We start from the raw sequence: 22,151 nt of genomic DNA, 5'->3' as shown, positions 1-22,151 counted from the left end.
AAGCACTGCTTTTTTTGTTTAAATGTCTTCAAGCAGCTTGACAGGCTAAAGACAAAGCAAGAGGAAGCATATCCCAGTATCATAGTGAGGAGGGAGTCTCTAGAAAGGAAATGCTGCATTCCTGAACTACTTACGCATTTTTATCTAGTGCAATGAATAGGTCTAAATACAGGTACCTACAAATACTTGTGGTCTGGTGTTTAAGGCATTTTCCGAAGAAGTGGAAATATGTCTTTAAATCTCCTCAGGCAGAGGACAGAATTAAACCACATCCTGGGTGAATCTTATAACTACCGTTGTAAAAGAGAGATACCCGCTGTAGCAGCCTCCAGTGCAGGACTTGCATGCACTGTGCTGCTTCTGCCAACAGCAGTTCTGGGAGGGGGGTGAGCCTGGTCCCAGGCGGCAGCAAGGAAACTGTTAGAACACATTACACATCAGTGCAGCTACTGTCAGATGTGAATGGGTCCACTTTACTAGTTGTGCTAGCGGGATGTGATGTGCAGAGGTGGTAAAGGGGCTTAAAGCAGTTGGCAGAAAGTCTGGGTATGTCTACACATGCCTTCTGCCTGTTTGTAAGTGGTAGCAGAAGCCTCCTCTCCTCTGAAGAGCTGATGCCCTACTGTCAGGAGCACTGTGCACGTAGCACAGTCCTCAGCACTCCCCACACCAGGCTCTATATTAGGTTGTGCTGTGTTAGTCCTCAGCAGTTTTGGAGGAAAACACTGGGTGCTGATACATGTGCTCCAGGAAGGGGGGAAGGCTATTTTTTAATTAGAGCGTGCACTGCAGTCAAACAGCATAATTTATTACTATCTTTTGTCAACACCAAGTTGTGGTATGACAAAGGGCAGTAATAAATTGTGCTGTTTGATTGCAGAGAATGTATTTACTTGATGGTGGCAGTGCGTGGGCAGCAACAAGCTTCCCCCCAAAACAGGCTCGTTTGGAGTTTGAGGGTTGTGGTCCTGCATGTCCTGTGCCGGACCAAGCCCCTCAAGCCTCAGCGGTGCCTTCACAGCTTTCCCTGCTTCCCGAGGCGTCAGGGGCATATCTCTTGGGTGCACTCCTGGAGGCGGTGAGACTTGGGGCTCGCTGCTTTCAGGGATGCGACTCGAATGGCTGGAGGCAGGAAACCTTGCCCGTTGTCCCGCAGGATGAGCAGCACGAAAACAAGCAACACGTTTCGCCCAACGAAGCCGCGCTGGGACACATCCTGCTGCTACCTCCGAGCCGCTTCCTTGGGTAGAAACGGCCGTCATCCGATCCTCACCAGCGTGCGGGCCATGATTTCCTAAGCTTAGCACCACTCTCCCGGGCGGGCAGGGCGGTCGCGGGGCTGCCGGTGGAGGTAAGGCCCAGCTGAGGCATTTCCAGAGGCAGGTGCAAAGGAGCAAGGGGCCAATTTCAGACGTAGAAGTGTTTGTGTTTCACGCAGCCCTCTTCCGCGAGCCGGAGCCGGGCACCGGGCACCCGGCACCGGGCGTGCGGCCGCTTGAAACAACGCCCCGCGTACAGCACCCGGGCCGCGGCTGCAACAGCACTGCGCACGCGCACACGCTCTTAAGTACGCCCCTCGGCGGCTAGTCATGACGTCCTCGCTCGGCACCGGCGCCAGAATTCGATTCCTTCTGTCGAGGCTTCAGTCCGGCGGATGGGGCTAGGGAGAGCCGCGGGATGAGTGCCCTACTTCCGGGTGTGGCTTCAGCGCCGGATGGGCGGAGCTAGCCGGTTCCCGGGCAGGCACCTGGGCGGATCTCGCGAGAACTCTCCCTCTTCCTAGGCCGGCGCTGAGCGAGGTGGGTGCTGGCGACTGGCTCTGGCCTGGACGTGGCAGCGCGTTTCCCGCATCGGGGCAGCAATACCGGGCCCAGGGGATGGAGACGGGTCCCGGGGCGCGGGCGGGCGCGGGATGCTCCCGATACTCGTCCTCCCGCCGCCCGATGCCTGCCCGGGGCCGGGCCGCGCTGTGCTGTCCCGTCCGGGTGGGGGGAGTATTGCGGGCCCTGGCGGCTGCTTGGCGGGAGCCGCGTGGCCCGGGCGCTGCAGCTGGAGGCGGCCCCGGAGCAGGGCTGCGTGCACGATTGCCAGCCCCACCGGGCCAAAACTCACGAGACGAACTTTGACCAAATTAAGAGATTGGCACGTAAATCACGAGATGCTGTTTCTGATGTGTGTGGAGGAGCTATTTGTGAAGGTGTGGGGGGCTTGGAGCATGCCCTGTGGGTCAGGAGTGGGGCAGCAGCTGGGCTGGAGGGCTGTGGCTTCAGAGTGAGGAGCAGAGTTACAGAGACAGTGACACATGCAGACAGCACCCAGCTGGTAAGTGGAGGGGAAGGGGCTCGGGCTCTGTGCCATGCTGCCTTTGCCTCAGGAGCTCAGCTGCGTGACCCCAGTGTGCTTCCTGCCTCGGGGTGGGTGGGGGGGATGCACTGCATGGTGTTTGTTCCCTGTCTGCAGCAGGCAGCCTGCCTCTGTCCCATGGGGGGGCATGTGCCTCCCCTGGGAGTGTACGCTGTTGTGGGAAGCTGTGCCCCCCCCCACCTTTGAATGACCTGCACTAACCCTGGGGCCCCATTCACCTTTGCCTCACTCCCTCCCTCACTGCAGGGCCTCTCTCCCCAACCCCTTCCTTCTTCCTCTGCCCCTTTCCCCCTGCTTACCAGCTGGGAGAATTCAGAGATATGAAGGTTGGATCAAGAATTATTTTGACTTTGACTTTCTGAGTCTCACGATGGTTTTGCAATGGTTGGCATTACTGTGGATGGTGCCCAGGCTTGGGAGCAAGGGAAAGCACCTCATAGCTGGACCATGTTGACAGCTGTTGTTGGTGTTGCAGACGTGCCATGTTCAGTTCCAGTGCGAAGATTGTGAAGCCAAATGGCGAGAAGCCGGATGAATTTGAGTCGGGGATATCCCAGGTACGTCCCCGTTACTTCCACTGTTACCTCATTTACTGGGGGAAAAAATAGGACAGAAAGCTGGATGGCAAGAGGGCGTGTTCGAGAGCCGGCTGCCTTCCAACTGCCGTGTGGTTGTTCTGTAGTTGTAGTGCTATATCAGGCTTGTTTCTTGTCCCTCTTCCAGTTGCTGATGTTGCCCAAGACAGTCACAGTAAGTTTATACCTTGGTGGGGGTTAGGGAGCACAGGAGTGAGGGGAACAGCCTCTGAATTCAAACTTCCTAGACTTTAAGTGCTGGAGGCTTCAAGTAAGAGAGGACTAGTGAGAGGCAGAGAAAGTCCTGGTCATACTCTGTTCACTCTTGCATCCAGCATGTGCCCTCTGCCACGGTGTGACCCAGGAGACTAGACGAGATAGACCTATGGTCTGACCGTTGTTAGTCAGACCATAGGTCTATCTTGGTTGTTAGGTTAAGTAAATTAAAACCAGCAAAAAAAACCTTGTCCTACACCATGGTTGAGGAGTGTGTGTTTTGTGTAAAGAGCTAGAGTGTTTCTACATGATTGCAAAGAAAAGTTTTTTAAAACAGGGCACGCTTATTCCAGATACCATTCTGATAGGCCAGAGGACTGTGTGTCATTTAGCATAGGCTGTGCACCAGAAGATTAATTATCTCTGATATGTTAACCATTTTGTGGAAGTGAGACTCTTTTCTAACAACCTTCCCCGCCCCCCCCAGGCTCTCTTGGAGTTGGAGATGAACTCTGACTTAAAGGCTCAACTGAGAGAATTGAACATCACAGCAGCTAAGGTAGGGTTAGATTTGTTTCTCAAATTTTGGTTTTGCCAACTGATACTATGCTCAATATGGTATGTTTGGTAAGAAAGTAACTGGCCACATTGCAGGTGGTCAGAGCACCTTTGGGCACAGATGAATCCGGGGGTATTATGTGATTGTCTGTTGGATTCCATTTTGACAAACAGTCTGCTTTTTATCCCCAATTCTTTTTATGTGAGAGTAACTACTACGCTTTACTTAAAGTATAGGTCCAGTCCAAAAAACAGCTATTAAAAGTTGGGAGCTGCAGCTCTTCAGTGATTTTTTTTTTTTTTTAGTTTGTGAGACAAATGGTTATGAATATAGTAGCGTGAGACTGATTCTTTGCACTGCTTCAGAATAGAACATAGTCAAACTTTTTCAGCTCTGTGTAGTGAACTTGAGATTCTAAAACAAAGCTGGGTGTATAAGCCCCAAGGGAGCTCATGGAGGTCACTTGTAGTACTTGTGCAAACTAGCTTGATATCTGCTTGCATGCAACTCTCTGGAGTTCAGCAAAAAATAGGGTTTCACAACGTCTGCACACTGGAGGAATAGAGGCTGACTTTGAATTGATCCTGAGCTTGTACCACGGGGTCTTGTCTTTAAGCAAAACTACAAGATGTTTCTTCCTAGTGAGGTAGGGGACAATTGGATACCGAACACATGGGCATCCAGTGATGAGGGTCTCTTGGCTCTGCCTAAGTGGTTAGGTCTGAATTGTGACCTCGTTTTGCAGTGCTGGAGAACAAGTGTCTGTCCCCAGTAGTATGAAGAGCATCCTGTGTAGGCCTACAGGTTGGTCACTTAACTAGGAAGGCAGGGCACAACCATTTTAAGTGTTGTAAAAACTAGTGGGCGTCACTAGGGCTACCTTCAGTTCTTTTTTGTAAAGATGTCTGGAGGATAATTAGGATGGTTTCCTGAACACTCCTGTTAAGCTGACTCCATATACCTTGTGGGAAACATTAACTGCAGTTTATACATTCTATATTTAGCTGTAAATCTAAAATCACATTCAGTCAACTTCAGGTCCTCATTTCTCTGGTAGACTGAGTCTCTTCTGTGGGAAGAATGTGAATTGTAGTGCATTTTTACACATGCTGTGGAAGTGGCACCGGATGCTTTGATTAGTGAGCCATGTTAATTAAAAGTGCCCGAATGTCGTGTGTATTGGCAGTGCTGCACATCTCTGCTGAAAAAATGATGGCAAGGCACTTTGAACTAAAGCTCATAGAATGTGTTTTATTTCAAAGCTCTCTGCTGCCACTTTCAGTGTGGAGGTTAATCAAGTCTGCTATGACACACTGATGTATCGGAGCAGGCTCCCTGCATGTGTATAGGAACCTGTAGTTCTTTTTGGTAGTAAGCTACAACAGTATCACAGTAGGTTTTAGCAAAACTTACAAAGCTAGATGGCTATTTCTAAATACACTGAACAGTGTCATGTAAAAGTGCATGTTGTTACCTGAAAAATAAACATTATTAGACCATCATAAGTTTAATTTACATGTAGAAAACTTTTAAAATCAAATCTAACATTGCCTGCCTTTTAACATTTGCTCAATCTGTTTCTTGTAGGAAATTGAAGTAGGTGGGGGTAGAAAAGCAATCATAATCTTTGTGCCAGTTCCTCAACTGAAATCTTTCCAGAAGATCCAGGTGCGGCTGGTTCGTGAGTTGGAGAAGAAATTCAGTGGCAAACATGTAGTGTTCATTGCTCAGGTAAAAAGTTAGTGCCTTACCTACATCTGATACCTTTTACTATAACTGATATCCTGTTGGTGTGTGTTACTTCTTTGTACAATACATTTATTTTTGTGGCTGTAGACTTAAGTTCTGTTCTAGTCAGCAACAGTTTGCAGCTAAACTTTAAAAGTTTCTCCTCTGGAGATGAAGAAATGCTTGTAGCAATGAACTATCCTTATGAAGAAGTGACGAGGTCCCAGAGGAGTACAGTTTAAAAGGAAAGATATAAGAGCAGTTTTTCAGACTCTTTAATGGTGGAGAACCATGGTAGTTCGAGAACAAGCAGAGCAGCTTCTTTTCTTCACTTAGTACTTTGACTAGAAATGATCTAAAGCCCAAATTGGATACCACTAGTGATGCATGACTGATCTTAAATTGAGCTGAAAAGGTTAAAAGCAGTGTGAAATGGTAATGAGGGCAGTACTGGGGAAGAGCAAACTCATGAAGTTTTTACTGGACAGGATAACTAACTTGGATATATGCATCTGCTGAGAAGGCTGAGCTCAATCTGTGAAGTAAAGTCTGTTTTTTGTGTTGGTTTGTATTAAATTGAGGTACTTTGTCTTTTCTTCATGAAGCTGGTGTCAAGAGCCATGGGGCATGTTATGTCAGCAGATGGCTCTAACAGAAAGTGGGTGTAATGTGGTATGTCACAATGGATGGATGAATGTTGTTAGTTTAGGCTTTGGCACTAAGTGAGGCAACCTGTCTTTTAAAAAGGACCACACAAATAGCTCCACTGTGCTTGAGGTACTTCATAACTGTCTTCAGAGGTTGTTGCCTGGCAGTGACATTGCGCTTCACTTTGAGGATGCTGCAGTTTGAGGTTAAAAAGCTGTTAAATCATAAGCCTTTGTAATGAGTTGCACCAGTTTAATGAGCAAAACATGGTTTTAAGCTTAAATTGTAGGAAAGCAGGCATATAGAACAGTTTGGCAGAATAGCTTTTTTTTTTCTAGCTAAGCCAAAAAAGCCTATCTTTAAACAAAAGTAAGTATCCACTTGCAACAAAGCTGGTGCAAAGATCCTGTTTCGTAGCCATGGTTGAAGTAAAGGGTATTTTGTCTCATAGGTTGCTTAGCGTTTCTCTTTGCCAACTAGGCAGTTGGTCCAATAAAAAGGTATAACTGAAACCCCCGCAAAAAACAAAACTATGCTTTTCTCCAGCATGGCTACGACTACACTTCAGCTTTCCAGAATTAATTGCCTGTTTCGTATTGAAAGCTATCAGTTTTTTGTTCTGGCAGATGTTCCTAAATGGAACAAAGCACGGAGGTAGAAAGGGATCTTGGAGTCATTATTGACTCCAAGATGAGCATGGGCTGACAATGTGAGGTCACGGTTGGCAGGGCTAACCGGACCTTGTCGTGCATCCACAGGTGCATCTCAAGTAAGGCCAAGGAGGTGATCCTCCCCCTCTGTGCAACGCTGGTCAGGCCACAGTTGGAGTACTGTGTCCAGTTCTGTGCGCCCCACTTCAGGAGGGATGTGGACAATATTGAGAGGGTCCAGAGGAAGGCCACCCACATGATCCAGAGACTACAGGGCAGACCCTACAGTGAGAGACTGTGAGACCTGAACCTGTTCAGCCTTCACAAGAGAAGCCTGAGGGGAGACCTGGTGACCATCTATAAACTCACTAGGGGGGACCAGAAGGGCTTGGGAGAGACCTTGTTTCCCCTAGCGCCCCCTGGCATAACAAGAAATAACGGCCATAAGTTGTTGGAGAGTAGGTTTAGATTAGACATCCGTAAGAACTACTTCACAGTCAGGGCGGCTAGGATCTGGAACCAGCTTCCAAGGGAAGTGGTGCTGGCTCCTACCCTGCGGGTCTTTAAGAAGAGGCTTGATGCCTACCTGGCTGGAGTCGTTTGAGCCCAGTTTTTCTCCTGCCCAAGCAGGGGCTCAGACTTGAAGATCTACAAGGTCTCTTCCGACCCTGCTTCTATGATTCTATGGCCAAACATGCATTTATATTTTTACCGGTTAAATAGTTATGTTGTTGATTTCTGTTCTGGCTGCCATCTTTATACACAGACTGCTTTTTACAATGGTCATGTTAAGCTATTATTAACATTAAGTATGAGTCTGGGGTTCTGGCAAAATCCCCAAGAAACTGATCTCTGGTTCTGAATCAAACTTCCCTTGAAGCTGCTTCTTTTGAAGGGGGGAGGGAATACCTGAATTGAGTGTACACTTTATTTTCAGTATTAGACTTTGGAAAGTCTTAAGCACTCATGTGAGATTTGGTATTTCTTCCTTAACAGAGAAGGATTTTGCCCAAACCAACAAGAAAAAGCCGCACAAAAAACAAGCAAAAGCGTCCCAGGAGGTACGTAAATATTCTGCAGGGTTATGTGCGCCACTTACAATGTACCTTGACTGACAGTTTTGATTGTTAGTAGAAGCTTTAAGGGCAAGTGACTTATGTTTAGTCATTGTCTCTACAAAGTCTCTCCTTTCAGCAAGTAAACTAATGCCATCTGGCAAGGAAAGGGGCAAGGGAAGACTGGGTGCTGTTGAAAAGAGAAATTTGTGTTTGATTTTCAAGTGTAATCGCTTTCTGGTCCTGCTTTGAAATGGTCCCTGCAACTGTTCTGCACTAGTTTGGTCATACACTTAGTCTTGGTCTATTTTCCACGATTGATCATCTGGCTCGTGTGTGCAATCTCACTGAGATCCTTGGTTTCAATAAGATAGCAAACAGAGCCACAAGTCAGATGATTGAGACCCTTGATCTCAATACATCTTGCATGATTTATCCAACTTGAGTTTCAGTTGGTTACCAGGAGCAACTAGCTGAATTTTTCCTGTAGGCAGTGGCAGATTAGATTCTTTGTCTTCGAGATATCAAACCATTATGTTAAGTCTAGTCAAACCCAAGGCTCAGTCTTCCCAAATACTTGAAGTGCATAGATCTTAAGCAGGTCTTGCTATAGTACCTTTTTTGCTTCTCAGCTGTGGCATTACATCCTGTCTCATTTCTAAGACTACATTGTAAGCATCTGTTCCTAACTATGCAAGCATGTGTTCATAACCTAAAAAGCTTTGTACTGCAAAATGTTTGATCCAAGGTATTCTATGCTAACATTGATTAGGCAGAAAAAGAAATGTCAGGTGGTGCTGATAGCCCTGCATTTGTGAACATACAAACAGATTTAAACCATATTTTTTGGTACAAGTAAAGAAACCTACTCAAGATATTTCTAGCAGAACTGTTGCTGTTACCTTCGACTTGAGTTTCTTTTAACGTTTCTATCTGGGCTCACTGCTCCCAGGCACACTCAAAGTTTCTTCACCTATCCTCTCAAGTTAGGCCTTCTCTGAGAATAGCGACCCTGGCTCTGGATGTGTAAAACAGATTAAAATGTAATTTATGGGCCTACCTCCAGTTGTGCATTGCTGTTTTTTCTGTATTTTGTGATTTGATTAGGGCCTAACATTGGTCTCATTCTGGAGTATGTGTGTGAACTGTAATTGGAATTTTCAGTGAGGGGCCTGGGGCAGGGGTGAGCAGAATGCAGCCTGGGGCCAGCTGCGGGCTGCCAGGCCATTCTATCCGGCCCGCGGGGCCCCTAAACAATTTAGAAAACGAATATGCATCTGCCCTGGGCTGCCTGTCATACGGCCCTGGATGGCTTGCCAAAACTCAGTAAGCGGCCCTCTGCCCAAAATAATTGCCTGACCCTGTGCTAGGGAGTGTTACTTGTATGTGGGTTTTGTCCTCTGCTAAAAGGAAGTCCCTAAGTGACCAGCAGTACTGAATGATTTGGGGGAGAGCAAACAAGGCAGTTGGCAAATTGAAGTTTGCTTTCATAGGTCTTCCTGGGATAAGCTGTATTGTGCAGGTGGGGGCCAGTTTATCTCTAGCTAATACAAGGATGGGCAATTATTTGGGCTGGAGGGGCCAATTAATGAGTTTTAGTGATCTGTCAAGAACCATGTGTGTGTATTCCCTTCCTGCTCCCCTGGTAACACCCGCTGGATGCGTCTGCAGCTCTGGGGGTCTGGCCACGGGCCGCTACTCTCTTCTACCCTACCATCAGGGTTTCCGGTGCATGCACTTGTGTGTCATTTCTTCTTCCCCCAACCCCAACAGTTCCCAGGATGGCAGGGCAGGATGGGATTGTGCAGAGGCTTGTGGCTGGGGGCTAGATGAGCTGCTCTTAGGGCCCTGGCAGCTGCTTGGTGGAAGAGCTGCGCCTGTCTGCCTGGCACCACACATGGCCAGAGCCAGAGCCGCCAAGGCCTGAGTGTGGCTTGCCCCGGGCCTGCAGTGGCCAGAAATGCTTCTGCCTTGCTTCCCTGTGGCACCTGTGTGATGCAGTCCAGCCCTTCAGGACCCGGGTACCACTTGCTAGTAGAGGGACTAAGCATAGCTCACCCAGCACCTGCAGGTCCAGACTGTATATCTTGGGCACCACAGAAGATGCTGAATGGAAGCAGTCCCACCTGGCACCATGCAGTAGGCCCTGGGTGAGCTGCAGTTGGGCCCCAACCTCTGCTGGCAAGTAGCAGCTCTGCCTCTGCTGGTGCCAGGCAGGCAAGTGGGCCTGTTTCTGCCCAGCATCTCCTGTGGTGCCTTGGGTATGGAGTATGGCCCTGAGCAGGTCGGACTCCAGCTCTCAGGCTGCCATACTATGCTGGGCAGGTGTGGCTGCTTCTGCCCAGCATCCTGCATGGTGCCAGCAGAGACTGGAACTGCTGCCTCAGTGGGCCCTTACCTCTGAGCATGGCTTACCCAGGACCTGCCGTGTGTTGCTGTTGCCCATCTGTGGACTAGATAAAATCAATTGGTGAGCTGCATCAGGCCCACAGGCTGTATTTTGCCCACTCCTGAGCTAACTTCTGCCAAGTGTTAACTAATCTCTTGCGGTAAATACTTGGTTTAGCTTTAATTTGCCCTTATCTTGAACTTGAGCTTTGGAGTTAATTAAACATGTAATGCCTTTTTTGGATTCTCGGATTTAATAGTTTACTTCCCTTCTCCCCCGACCCTTATCCTAAGCTAGCAGAGTAGACTGTTATACTCTAATTTAAATTTAGCTTTAAAGAAATTTTAACAAGATGTAGCTAAATAATATTTTAATAGCCATAACCCCTTCCTCAAACCTCCCTTTCAATAGGTCTATGAAACCCCCAAAACAAGAAAACCACTTCAAATTTAATTTAATGTTGGGAGAAGTCTCTCCTAGAAGGATGGAGTTATCCAGGTTATGGCGTGGAGAGTCATGTGTATGATTACCTTCCTAGCGGGGAGGTGGCATATTTTGCACATAGTGTGAAGAGCTCCTGGCCCTTGGAGCAAATGCAGTCCTTGCAGACCAGTGTGGTTGGACTGGAACAGCTAAGAAAGATGCAAAGATAGTTGGATGAGACTAAGAACATGGTATGGTAGTTCTATCTCCATTCTGGTAGCCCCAGTGTTGCTGCAAGGGAAGGTGATAGGTGACAGGAGGGCATCAGGCTGGGGAGTAGGGAAAACTCTTCATACCTGGTAGTCCATCTCGGTACTAACCATATTAGTTTTAAAAAGGTCCTGGAGGTTAAGTGCTGGTCCAGGCAGAAAGGCATAGTTTTAATGCGTGGATGAGGAAATGGTAGAAAGGATGGCTTTAGGTTTATTAGGAATTGGGGTTCCTTGTTGTATAGGCGGAGCTTAAGTAAGAGGGACAGGCTCCACCTAAACGAAAATAGTACCAAGTTGCTTGTACCAAACCTTTTAAAAAGGTATTAGAGCAGCCTGGAACCTGAGAACTGGAGGAAGGCTTATGGGTGTGGAAGAGCACATGGTTTGGACTTGATGCATCTTGTGGGGGTGAAGTCATAAATAATTTAGATCTCAGTGCTCCTAAAAAGGATAGGAAATGGGATGGGAGGGCTTGGGTTAAATTAGGGATGGACAGTTTATTTCAGGTGGAGGGCTGCTTACTGAGTTTTGGCAAGGTGTTGAGGACCACGTTTCTTTCTCCAGCACAGGGGAGCAGGGACAGCCCCACGGCCCCAGGCCAGAAGCCTCTGTTAGGCAGGGGTTTCTGGTTGTTGGGGCAGGGCTGGGCGGGCCTTGCTGCTGGGTCCTGCTGCTGGCTTGCCCTGGGTCCTACTGCCCTTGGCTCCTCTCATCTTTGACAGGTAACCAGGAGCAAATAAGTATTAATTTTGTAAATTGCGTAGGGGCCCCATGGGCTGGATAGAATGGCCTGGTGGGCTGGATGCAGCCCTTGGGCCTTTATTTTGCCCATCCCTGGGTTAGATGCAGAGAGGTGCAATAAAGAGCAAAAGATATTAGTTTAGTTTCCTTGTGTGTGTGTCCTATTAAACAAGTGGGTAAGTAGGCACTATATAAAAATGCAAGTAAAATCTATGTAACTTCTGTTCACTGGCTCTGGGGCATGTGTTGCATATGGCATTGGGGGCTGAACATGGCTTAGCCCCAGTGCCCATGTACAGACCTGGTCTGGCTTGGATACTGCATATAGCATATGTTCAGAATGATCCCGTGTGCAGTGCTGGGTTCAGCCTGTGTGGCCCATGAGGTGCATGGGATAGTTCAGAGACCCACAGACCAGATGATACAGATCTGTGTACTTGCAGCCCATGGGCTGCATGTTTGACATCTGTTTTAGGTAAAAATTCCATTTCTACCCAGGAAGACTATACTATGCTTCTGGGGATATCCCTCTGAGCACCTGACTAGGATAGCAGCAGTGAGGTAGAATTGGTAAGGGAATTCAGAGGGGGCTGCAGAAGCAAAGAACACAATACTAATGGGTGACTTCAGTTATCCACATTGACTGGGTGAATCTGATGCTAGGGTGGGATGCAGACATCATAAATTACTGTCTTGTGGAGGAGTTAGTCCTAGAACCTACAAAATGAAAGGCCATTCTTGTTCTGGTCCCAAGACTTGGGTAACTGTTGTTATAATAATCCTTATAATTTGTGTTCTCCCTTCCTACAAGGATGTTAAACCCTCCAATAATCAACCACAATAGCTTTTAACTTTAGAAGGGGAAATATATGCAAATATGAGGAAGCTTGTTAAAAGAGGGCAGAAAACCTGCAAGCAGCATGAACCAGTTATGGACAACTTTGCTGGAGATGCAACATAAAAGCATATCATGGATCAAAAAGAAGCTGTCATGGTTAAATGGCAGAGTAAAAGAGGTTACAAAGGTGAAGTTGGGGACAGGCACACCAGCCCCAGCCAGTCAAATGTAGAGCTACACAAAGATTAGCAGGTTTATCCATGAATTCTGTTTTTTAGCTTAAGACCATAAATTTCTTCAAGTATATTAGAAGCAAAAAAAAGTTGGCCCACTGGATGATCAGGATGTAAAGAGTACTAAAATGAGATCAGATCATTGCTGAGTCTTTTTTGCATTGGTTTTTATTATGGAAGATGTTAAGTGTTGGGTAGTAGATTCCCTCACCAGAGCTGTTCTGCTAATCCAAGGGTGGGCAAAATACTCTTTGCGGGTGAGGTTCGGTCTGCCAAATGATTCTGTCTGGCCTGTGGCTGTTTTGAGAGAGGAATTATATCCAGCCTGCTGTTGCCTGGCTTTTGATGCCTCTTGCCCCTTCTGACTCCAGGGGCTAGGCAGCGACTCTTCCTCCTCTCCTCCCCTGGTGCATGCTTCAAGGCAGGGGTTGTTGAAGTCCTGGCCAGGTTTCTGCCCAGCTAGCTGCCTGCAGGCAGCTCTGACCTTGCAGCTGTTTGCAGACCAGGTGGCCTGGCCCCCAGAGAGGGTCAAAGCTCAGGTATGGTTCTCCCTACTGGCAGGGGCAGGGGAGGGCATGCAGAAAGAAGAGAGCCAGAAGCTGCAGGTATTCTGAGCCAGGGCCTGGTAGGGGTGGTGGGCATTGCTAATGCAGGGATATGTTGTGTTTCTGTGCACCATTTTGGGCCATGCCAGGTGGGTGCAACTGGAACCACTGGCATGGCTCCTGTCCAACCTGGCTGCGCACCAGGGTTGGACAAGAGCTACACCAGCCACTCCAGCTGCACCCAGGTGGCCTGGAGTGGGACATGGGAACACAGCATGGTGCCGGCCCAGCCATGTGCTTGGGACTTGGGGCAGGGGAGGGAAGTTAGTAGAACTGACCCTTGGTAGATACAGTTTTGGAGAATATAGCACATCACAAGGATTGGATGACTTTCACCCTAGACTTCTGAAGGAACTCAAAACTGAAATTACAGAACTGCTTACTATAGGATTTCACCTGAAACAGCCTTGGTGCTGGAGGGTTGCCAATGTAACTTCACTTTTAAGGGCTCCAGAGCCCTTTACTACATGGTAGTGACTTCTGTTCTTGGCAAACTGGTGAAAACAATAAAGATTTAATTGTTTAGCACATGAAGGAACAGGATTTACTGAGGAGGAAATGGCATCCGTCTTCGGAAAGGAGGTGATGCCTCACTAGCTTACTAGTGATCTTTGACGATGTCAGCAAAATTGGATCAGGGAAACTCACTTGATTATAGTACATCTGGACTTCTAAAAACCTTCACAGTCCACTGCCAAAGGCTTTCAATGATATTAATTTGTGGAATTAAAGCAAATGGTCACTGGTGGATTAGAAATTTGCTTAAGGGATAGAAAACAGTGGGCATAAATAGTTTTTTCTGAATGGAAAGAAGTAAGCAGTGGTGCCCCAGAGGTGTGTATTTGGACTGCTGTTTAATATAGTCCTATTAAACCCCTTTAGAGGAGGAGTAAATAGTGAGATGGCCAGATTTGCTGACCACACTTATCTAGTCGGGAAAACCAAGGTGAACTACAGAAAGACTTTGCAAAATAGAGTGAGTAGGCAGCAATATGGCAAACTAACTCCTATGTTAAATAGATGGTGGGAAAATAACTCTTACTACACAGGGAAAGAGATCTAGGAAGTCATTGTGGACAAATACCTAAAAACATTAAGGTCAGGGTTCAGCAGCAATCAAAAAGGCAACTTATGTTGGGAATTCAGAGAATTGCAAGCAAAACAAAGTATTGTTATGGCCTTCATAATCTTTGGCACATTCAGACATTGAATACTGTGCAGTTCTGGTCCACTCAGAATCACTAGAAAAGGTACGGAGAAAGGCCGCAAGGATGATCAAGGTGCGGAAGGGCTTCCGGATGAGGAGAAACTAAATAAACTGAGACTTTCAAATGAGATGCCGGGGGGGTGGGGAACATTAGATTAGCATCGTATGAAGAATTAAATAATGCAGAGAAAGTAAATAAGGATTTATTATTTACATTCTCTCAAAATACAAGACCTAGGGGACTTGCTGAGACTACTGGGTAATAGGCTTAAGGCTAACAAGAGGAAAGTTTCCCTTTTGACCCCTCTTTTCTACCCTTCTCCATGCCCCTTGCCAGCATGCAATTAACATGGAGGAAAGGTCCATCAGGAGGTATTAAATGATGTGGATGCAGCCTCTGAATTTGAACTCAATCCTTTAATTTGTTGGAAACTAGAATGAGAGGAGCAGGGGATAGAAGACCCTGGAAATACCCTGTTTGTCCTCCCCCTAAATACCTATGCCCTGCCACTGTGAGAGGTTACTGGGCTCCATGCGCTTGTGGTCTGACCCTATGAATAAAATTTATTCCATATTAGTTTGGATGCCATGAGATATTTTTGCTTTGCTAATAGGGGAGGGGCTAGGTGTGGAAACAGACTTCCTACTAGAAAGCCCAGTCCTGAATTGGGATGAAGTTCATCTCAGATTGGAAGTTTGCAGGGAAAAACAATTTTTAGGTCAACTCAAATATTTTGAGCACTTCTGGTCTAAAAGCCAATTGTTTTCAGTTCAAACTAACTACAATTTGAAATTTGGAAATACTGAAACAGTGCAGAATTCCTCAACTATCTAACTGTCTTGCAGTGGTTCAGGTTTTGATGAATTGGCAGTCTCTGACTCCTCTGTAAAAAAACCTCCCCGGCTTTAAACTTTTATAATGTTCAGAATTGGGCCTCCAAATTGTAGTCTATTATAAAAGTACCTGAGAACTGTGACATTTAGAGAAGCTATTAATCAAACCTGCAGCTGCCATCTAGTAGTAAATTTACTACTAGTTTTAGTATGGCTTGCTTTTAAACTCAGTTAACATTTGATAATGCAGTATTGTACGTAAGGAATAGCTCACTATGGGTGTGTCTACACATGCATTTATGCCAGCTTCAGTTTACTGCATGGTAAATGGGAATAAGCAGACGTCTACATATGCAGGCAGTAAAACGCATTAATGCTGTGTGTGGATTGGCTTGGGACTAAAATTTAGTCCTAAATCAGTCCATACACAGTGTTACTGTGCAGTAATTTTGGTTACTGTGCAGTAAATGCACACATGTAGACACACCCTACAAGCTGTTGAGTTTCCTTATATATTGCTGAATACCTGACACCCTTTTCCTTCCCCCTCACTTACCCAGACTCTGAATGGAGTTTTGATACAGCAGTCATCAACTTTCAGTGGAGTGCATGCATCCACTTCAGCGGGGTAATGAGCAGGCTTGCATTAATATTTTTTTTCCTTCTTTTTTTACCATTGAAGTAATAGTAGTATTTCCCTCCTAGGTGAGTGTTGTGAAGTCTTAGACTAGAATGGTGGTTTTCAGCCTGTTTGCAGACTAAGGGGTCTGCTAGAGATGACTGTGATCAATCAAAAGTGGGTGAATACTACCCACACTTTTATAATTCAGAGGGTTCCTCACCTCTGTTCCAGATTTCCAAAGAGAATTTGCACTCTCCTTTCCTAAGCTGGTTTATTGTGAGATCTCTCCCAGTGATGGACTCTTGGAGTAGACCATTCTGATCCACACAACTTTTGAAATTTTTTTACAGGTCCACAGATGAAAATAGGTTGAAAACTCCTGGATGAGAAAGCTAATTCTTGGTAGACTAAGCCAGGGATTTTCAATCTTTTTGGACCACTGTACCACCCACCCAGCGGCTGGATGCAGGGCAATGTACCCCCAGCTGCTGAGTGTGGGGGGGTGGCACGTGGCCGGATGCTGAGTGGGGGGGAGTAGTGGGGTGCCACACATTCAGCTTTGTGGAGTGGCGGATGCTGCCGCATGCGAGCTTCCCCTGCATCTGGCAAACAGGCGGTAGCATGGGATGGTGCATGGCTGGGCTGTGTGTCATTTCCTCCCTGCCCCTAGGGCCTTCTCAGGGGTATGTATATCCCCGGTTGACAACCCCTGGACTAAGTGTGTTGGCTTAACTTGGGCTGTACCTTGGTGTGTTTCAGCCGTACACTTACTGCAGTGCATGATGCCATTCTTGAAGATCTGGTCTTCCCAAGTGAAATTGTGGGCAAGAGAATCCGTGTGAAACTGGACGGCAGCAGACTAATAAAAGTCCATTTGGACAAAGCGCAACAGAACAATGTTGAACATAAGGTAAGGAGTTAATCTTTAAAGTCTAACTTTGGGCAGAGATTTTTTTAAGTAAACTGGAGACTTTCACAGAGAAACGTAAGACATGGCCTTGCATTCTTCTCCCCTTATGGCAAGAGTGTAAAAACTTGCCTGCATTTGCCTTCTGAGCAATGAGCCAGCATCTGTTTAATTTCAACCTTGGTTGTTTTGCACTCTGCTTTCCTAAGTTGGTTTATTGTGAGGTCTCCCCCTGTGATGGACTCTGGGAATGGAACATTCTGATCTTCTGAGTTGATGGGCCTGGCACATGTGGCTGCTGCTCAACTTCACTGCTCTGTGGATTGAACACCACCAAAACTCTTTGTGTTTGGTTATTGCAAATCTATATTATGTTCAGTTAATCAGTTGTCATGCTGCTCTGCAAACAATTTTTTACTTCCTTCAGTGCTTTTATACAGAAAGCATTCTCTCTAGAAGGACTTGTGTAATCTCAGCTTAATCAAAGCCATGTTTTCTAGATTGATCACGCTGGGAAACAAAATGGGCTGCAAGTCCCTTATTTCTCACTATTACATTTGGCGAAGAAAAATGCAGTAACAGAGTTTGGTATGGCACATTCAGAAACTGATTTAATTTTTGAACTTCTGGCTATGGAGGTGAAACATAGTGTATTTCTTTAGCTTCTTGATGGCTACTAAGGAGCAAATGTGCATGACAGTCTTGTATGTAAGAAAATATGGTATATTTCAACAGGCACATTTTCCCCAAAATTGGGTTTATGTTTTAAATGGAGAAGCTGTTTTCTTCTCTAGAAAAGGAGTACTTCTGGAGATCTAGGCATGTCACATTGCTCATATGGCCGCTGCTTATTAGGGCTGTGTGAAACAGCACCATTTCATTTCAGCTTCAGTTTCGCTGTTTCAAAGGGATAGTGTTTCGTTTCTCTGTTTCGAAGTGCTGTTCTGTTTTGGTTTTGTCAAAACTGTTTTGATGTTTCGCCCATAGGCTATAATGGGGAATCACAAAAATGCCTGTAACTTTGTCATTTCTTTCCTGATTCAGATGAAAATTGTAGGGATGGTAGTCCCTTCGGAGGGCATGAAGTTGGCCAAGTTTCAGGAAAATAGGTGCAGGGTTTTTTGTGAAACTGCACCTCAGTTCAAAGCAAAACTTGTACCACTTGCCTGCAGCTGCAACCCACTGTCATCCTGCATGCACATCTCGGGGCCTGCTCTCCCTGGGAGGAGTCTGGCACAGCCCTACAGCCCTTCCGGGGGGCACGAGCCCCCGGATCTGGGCGCAGGATGATGGCATGCTGCTACTGCTGGCTGGGGCAGCGCCAGCACTGTATTCTTCCTGGTGCTTGGCGTGGGCTGTGCCAGGCAGACTTATGTGCTGGCACTGGCCCCAGCCAGCAGCAGCCTGCTGAAACCCCATGTGCAGATTGTGGCCTGTGCCCCCTGGGAAGAGCTGGCAGAAGCTTTCAGAGCTGGGGACAAACCAGGAGCTCAATGTCAGTATCAGAGCAGTCACTCCCCTCTCTGCTCTGCTTTCCTTAGTTTCCATTTAGCTGCAGGCAAGCCCGGCTTCAAAACTCAGAAAGTTTAGAAACTTTCAAAAAAGTTTTGAGTGTCCTCGTTTAGTTTCAGAGCCTTTCGTTTCATTTAGATTTCACTCTTTTGAGCTCGAAATGCATCTAAACAGCTTTGAAACGAAACTCCTGTCAAAATTTTGCACAGCCCTATATATCTGCCTGAAAATCGAAGGGGTGAAGTCCTGTGTCAACCCCACTAATGGCCATAACTACTGGCTGAGCACTAATTAGTGGCTCAGCATTGTAGCTCATGCTTGAAGTAGCAAGCGACGTGTTTGTAGTATCTCGATAATGTGGAAACCACTTCATTAACAGGAATTTTATGTAAAGAACTACTTAGGGCACTAGCAAGGCTATTCCTTTTGCAAGGGTCTGGGACCTAACCTTGTGTGACATGGAGGAAGTCATCTTGGGACTGTGGAGTATCCAGGAAGTGTGGCATTGCAGGAGATGGTCTGCACCACCAAGAAGTTCCTGATGCCATGTTTCCTGAACATTGTTTCCAGGAAGACGTACTACTTTGACATGCCAGAGTCATGACTCTGGAAAAATCTTTCCTCCCTGACCCTATATTCTGCCTTAAAAAACAAGGTGCATGGTTGGCTTATTTGTGCGGTGTGTAGTAAATAAGAATATACAGTACTATTAATAGATGAACTATGCTTTGACATGCAGCTCTTGCAGAACAATAAAGTAACATGGCTCTCTCTTTGCAGGTGGAAACATTTTCTGGTGTCTACAAGAAGCTCACAGGCAAAGATGTAATTTTTGAATTTCCAGAATTCCAGTTGTAAAGTACAAAAACTGGCTGAATAAACAACTATTCATATACCAGAGTCATCTCATTAAACAAAAACGGTCATAAGCACACATGGGAATAGTTGACTTATGGGATTCATGATGACTTAGGCTATAGAAGCTCTATTGCCATCAAACTAGTTGCCTAGTTTGATGGATGCAGGGTTGTCAATTAGAAGCAAAGTTTAATGGTAGCTAGGCAAAACAAATCTCCATTTCTCACCCCTTTCTTCTTTTCCCTTCTCTCTCCTGCCATGTCCATATCATAATGTATTCATTCAGCAGCCTTGTAAAAAATGCTTAATGAGAAACTAAAATCAGTTTAAAACTATTTGAGAAAAGGGCTTGATAAGATAATGTTTCACAACTTAAATTCACAAGCATTGCACTTTAAGAACCCCTTTCAAAATCTCTATCTTCCCCAAGTTAAAAAATACAAATACACTTTGGCTTTAGATTTACTTGACAATTATGTGGCAGTGTTGGACAGAGATGCTCCTTGTTCATGGGCTAGAACTGCGAAGTACCCACTTCAAAGGATAAGATTTCACCTCTTCAGGTTGAGGCCCCTATGCTGGGGCTGGGGTAGGCACTGCCCAACCGGGGCAGTGCATGTGACCCTGGGAGTGGGGTGGCTCATCCAAGGGGAGAGCAGGGGGGTGGCTCTCTGGTGCTGTGCACAACCACAGGGTAGGCATGGGTGTATGTGCCCCCCAGATTAGTATGCAAGGCAAGGGTGGGCTCGGAGCCTGGGACTGCACTGGCCTGTTCCTGCCAGGGGTGCTGGCCCAGGACCACTTGTGGTGGCATGGGGAGGGGGCTACAGGGTAGGTTATGGCCACCCCAAAATTTGCTGCCCACCGTGAGCTCAGCCTCCCAATGGGAAGAGGCCAGTGCAGCCTCTGGCCCCAAGCCTGCAGCAGGCAGCCTGTCTGCCCCACCCACAAATCAAGGGGGCATGTGCCCCCTATGCCCCTCCCCCACCCCTCATTCTCCCTGGACAAACTACCCATGACTCTGTCCCGTGCCCCACCCCAGCTGGGCAGTGCTTGCCCCAGCCTCACTCCCTCCTACACCGTGGTGGGGGGGGGGTCTCAATCTCCCCTTCCCTCACAGACTTACCGGCCAGATGCTGCTCTCCAAACTGCAGAGCTGCGTATCAGCAATTAGATCAATATCGATTGATATGGCTGTTTAATAATTGGTCATCAGTATTGGAAAATCTTTATTAGGTGCATCCCTAGGGTACAGCATAGCTGTCACTCTGGCTAGACTGCACTGCATCAGCACTCAGTGGCTCTGGGATTTGTGCTGCAGGCAGCTTGGGTCCTAGACCTGCTGAAGCAGCTGCTGGATCAGGTATGCTGGGGGAGGGGAGCTATGGACCTGATGGGGCCTATGAACTGACCCCAAAACCAGTCATCAGGCCTGTGGGGCTGGATGAGTTTGACACCTTGGCTCTACTGTAAGTGGGGCGAATATTTAACTTCACCAAATGGCAGTGCAGATTTTTACCAGCTCCCTATTGTCAGGTTTTCTCTCTGACCTTGCAAGGTTGTATGTCAAAATAAATGCATATGTAAGCTTGGTAGGTATTTCAAAACATTTTTTCCCTTAGTTTAAGAGCTGGCTGTGTAGGTGTGCCAGATACAGAGAGGTTAGTGATTTGGGATTTGTTTATTGTGGGGTAGTAGGAAACTGCCAGTATTTGAGCTGCATGGGTTACTCCCAAAGTTAGTGACTTAAATTAGGCTCTGTGTGATGCTTCCAACACAGGTGCCAGAGCTGGTGAGTACAGCGCTTTTTTTGTGTGTGTGCTGGGAGGCTGGGCTAGGTGGGGGATGGGGCCGGGCAGGGCAGCCATGGGGGCTTCCCCTGTGGCTCCCTTGGCTGTTCCTGCTTCTGCCCTGGTGTGGGGAGCCACGGGGGCTATGATCTGCTGCTTGCCCAGCTGCCGTGGGGGGTGGGGTGGGTGATGCAGGCACAGCTTGTTCCAGGCGGCAGCAGGGCATAGCCCCTGCTCCCAGCGCTAGTACGCCTGCATCAGCACTGGGAGCAGGGGCTCTGCTTTGCTGCTGCTTGCCAGCTGGTGCAGCAGGGTGTGAGATGCGGCCACAGCAGTGCTGGGAACATGGCTATACCCTGCTGCCACTTGCCCCCTTCTGCCTGGAGTGAGCTGCGCCTGCATCCCACTTACGCACGCCAGCTGGGCAAGCAGCAGCAAGGCAGAGTTCCCACTCCCAGCGCTACTATCCTCTCCCATACTCCATGTGTAATGCTACCCAGGCAGGGCAGGGGGCGCTTGTCTCAGCCCCAATCCCTTTTTTCCCCATGCCTCTTCCCTCCCCCAACTCCCAACCCCAACAGACTTACCAGCTGGAGGCAGCTGTCAGCTGCCTGTTTAGTCTATGGCCAAATCTTCAAATCAGCTGAATCTTTTTCTGAATTGATTTGGAGCTTTTACTTGGTCTCCTGATTCGATTCAGAGATTTGGTCCCTGAATTGGGCCAAATCTTTTAATCGAATCAGCTACCGAAGCTTCGCACAACCGTAGTTGACAGTATAGTTCAAATCCGTGGCATAGAAGACAAAAGTCTAATGGTGCACATTTGCAGCCTCTCTTAAGGAAAGGGAGGATCCATTTAATTTGCTATTAAAGTTGTCTCTTTCTTGCCCCTGTTTTTAATACTGCTTTCTTTACTGCCCTGGCAGCATCTTTTCCTTTGTAGAACTTGTGCAGGGGGAACTATTTGAGTGTTCAATATTCCCTCAACCTTACCAGGGTAGAAGTGAGCCTAATGTTTGGCTCAGGTGATTAGTTTCTCTGTCTTACTTAACAGGGAGAAAGGAGATGGCACTCCTTGATTTCATAGACATTAGGGCTGGAAAGGACCTCGGAAGATCGAGTCCA

General features: G+C 47.1%; 1 protein-coding gene across 1 annotated transcript; it reads left to right on the top strand.

The window, feature by feature from the left end:
* Positions 1-1,762: 1,762 nt before the first annotated feature.
* RPS7 (ribosomal protein S7) lies at positions 1,763-19,273 on the top strand. The gene is made up of 7 exons (XM_019537439.1): positions 1,763-1,799; positions 2,840-2,921; positions 3,643-3,714; positions 5,302-5,445; positions 7,737-7,801; positions 16,719-16,869; positions 19,159-19,273. Exons 2-7 carry the CDS (start codon positions 2,847-2,849, stop codon positions 19,234-19,236), a joined length of 585 nt encoding a protein of 194 aa, XP_019392984.1. The 5' UTR covers positions 1,763-1,799; positions 2,840-2,846; the 3' UTR covers positions 19,237-19,273.
* Positions 19,274-22,151: the final 2,878 nt, after the last annotated feature.

Source organism: Crocodylus porosus, unplaced genomic scaffold (genome assembly GCF_001723895.1).
Source record: "Crocodylus porosus isolate Cpor-Errol unplaced genomic scaffold, CroPor_comp1, whole genome shotgun sequence".
Classification (NCBI taxonomy): Eukaryota; Metazoa; Chordata; order Crocodylia; family Crocodylidae; genus Crocodylus; species Crocodylus porosus.
Note: the sequence above shows the minus strand (reverse complement) of the source record. Positions and strands in the feature narration are given on the sequence as shown.

Excerpts from the sequence above, each read along its gene's own strand:
- RPS7 (XM_019537439.1), top strand. The coding sequence starts at position 2,847 with ATGTTCAGTTCCAGTGCGAAGATTGTGAAGCCAAATGGCGAGAAGCCG. Across the intron at positions 2,922-3,642 it reads TTGAGTCGGGGATATCCCAG|GCTCTCTTGGAGTTGGAGAT; the intron begins GTACGTCCCCGT and ends CGCCCCCCCCAG. Across the intron at positions 3,715-5,301 it reads TGAACATCACAGCAGCTAAG|GAAATTGAAGTAGGTGGGGG; the intron begins GTAGGGTTAGAT and ends TGTTTCTTGTAG.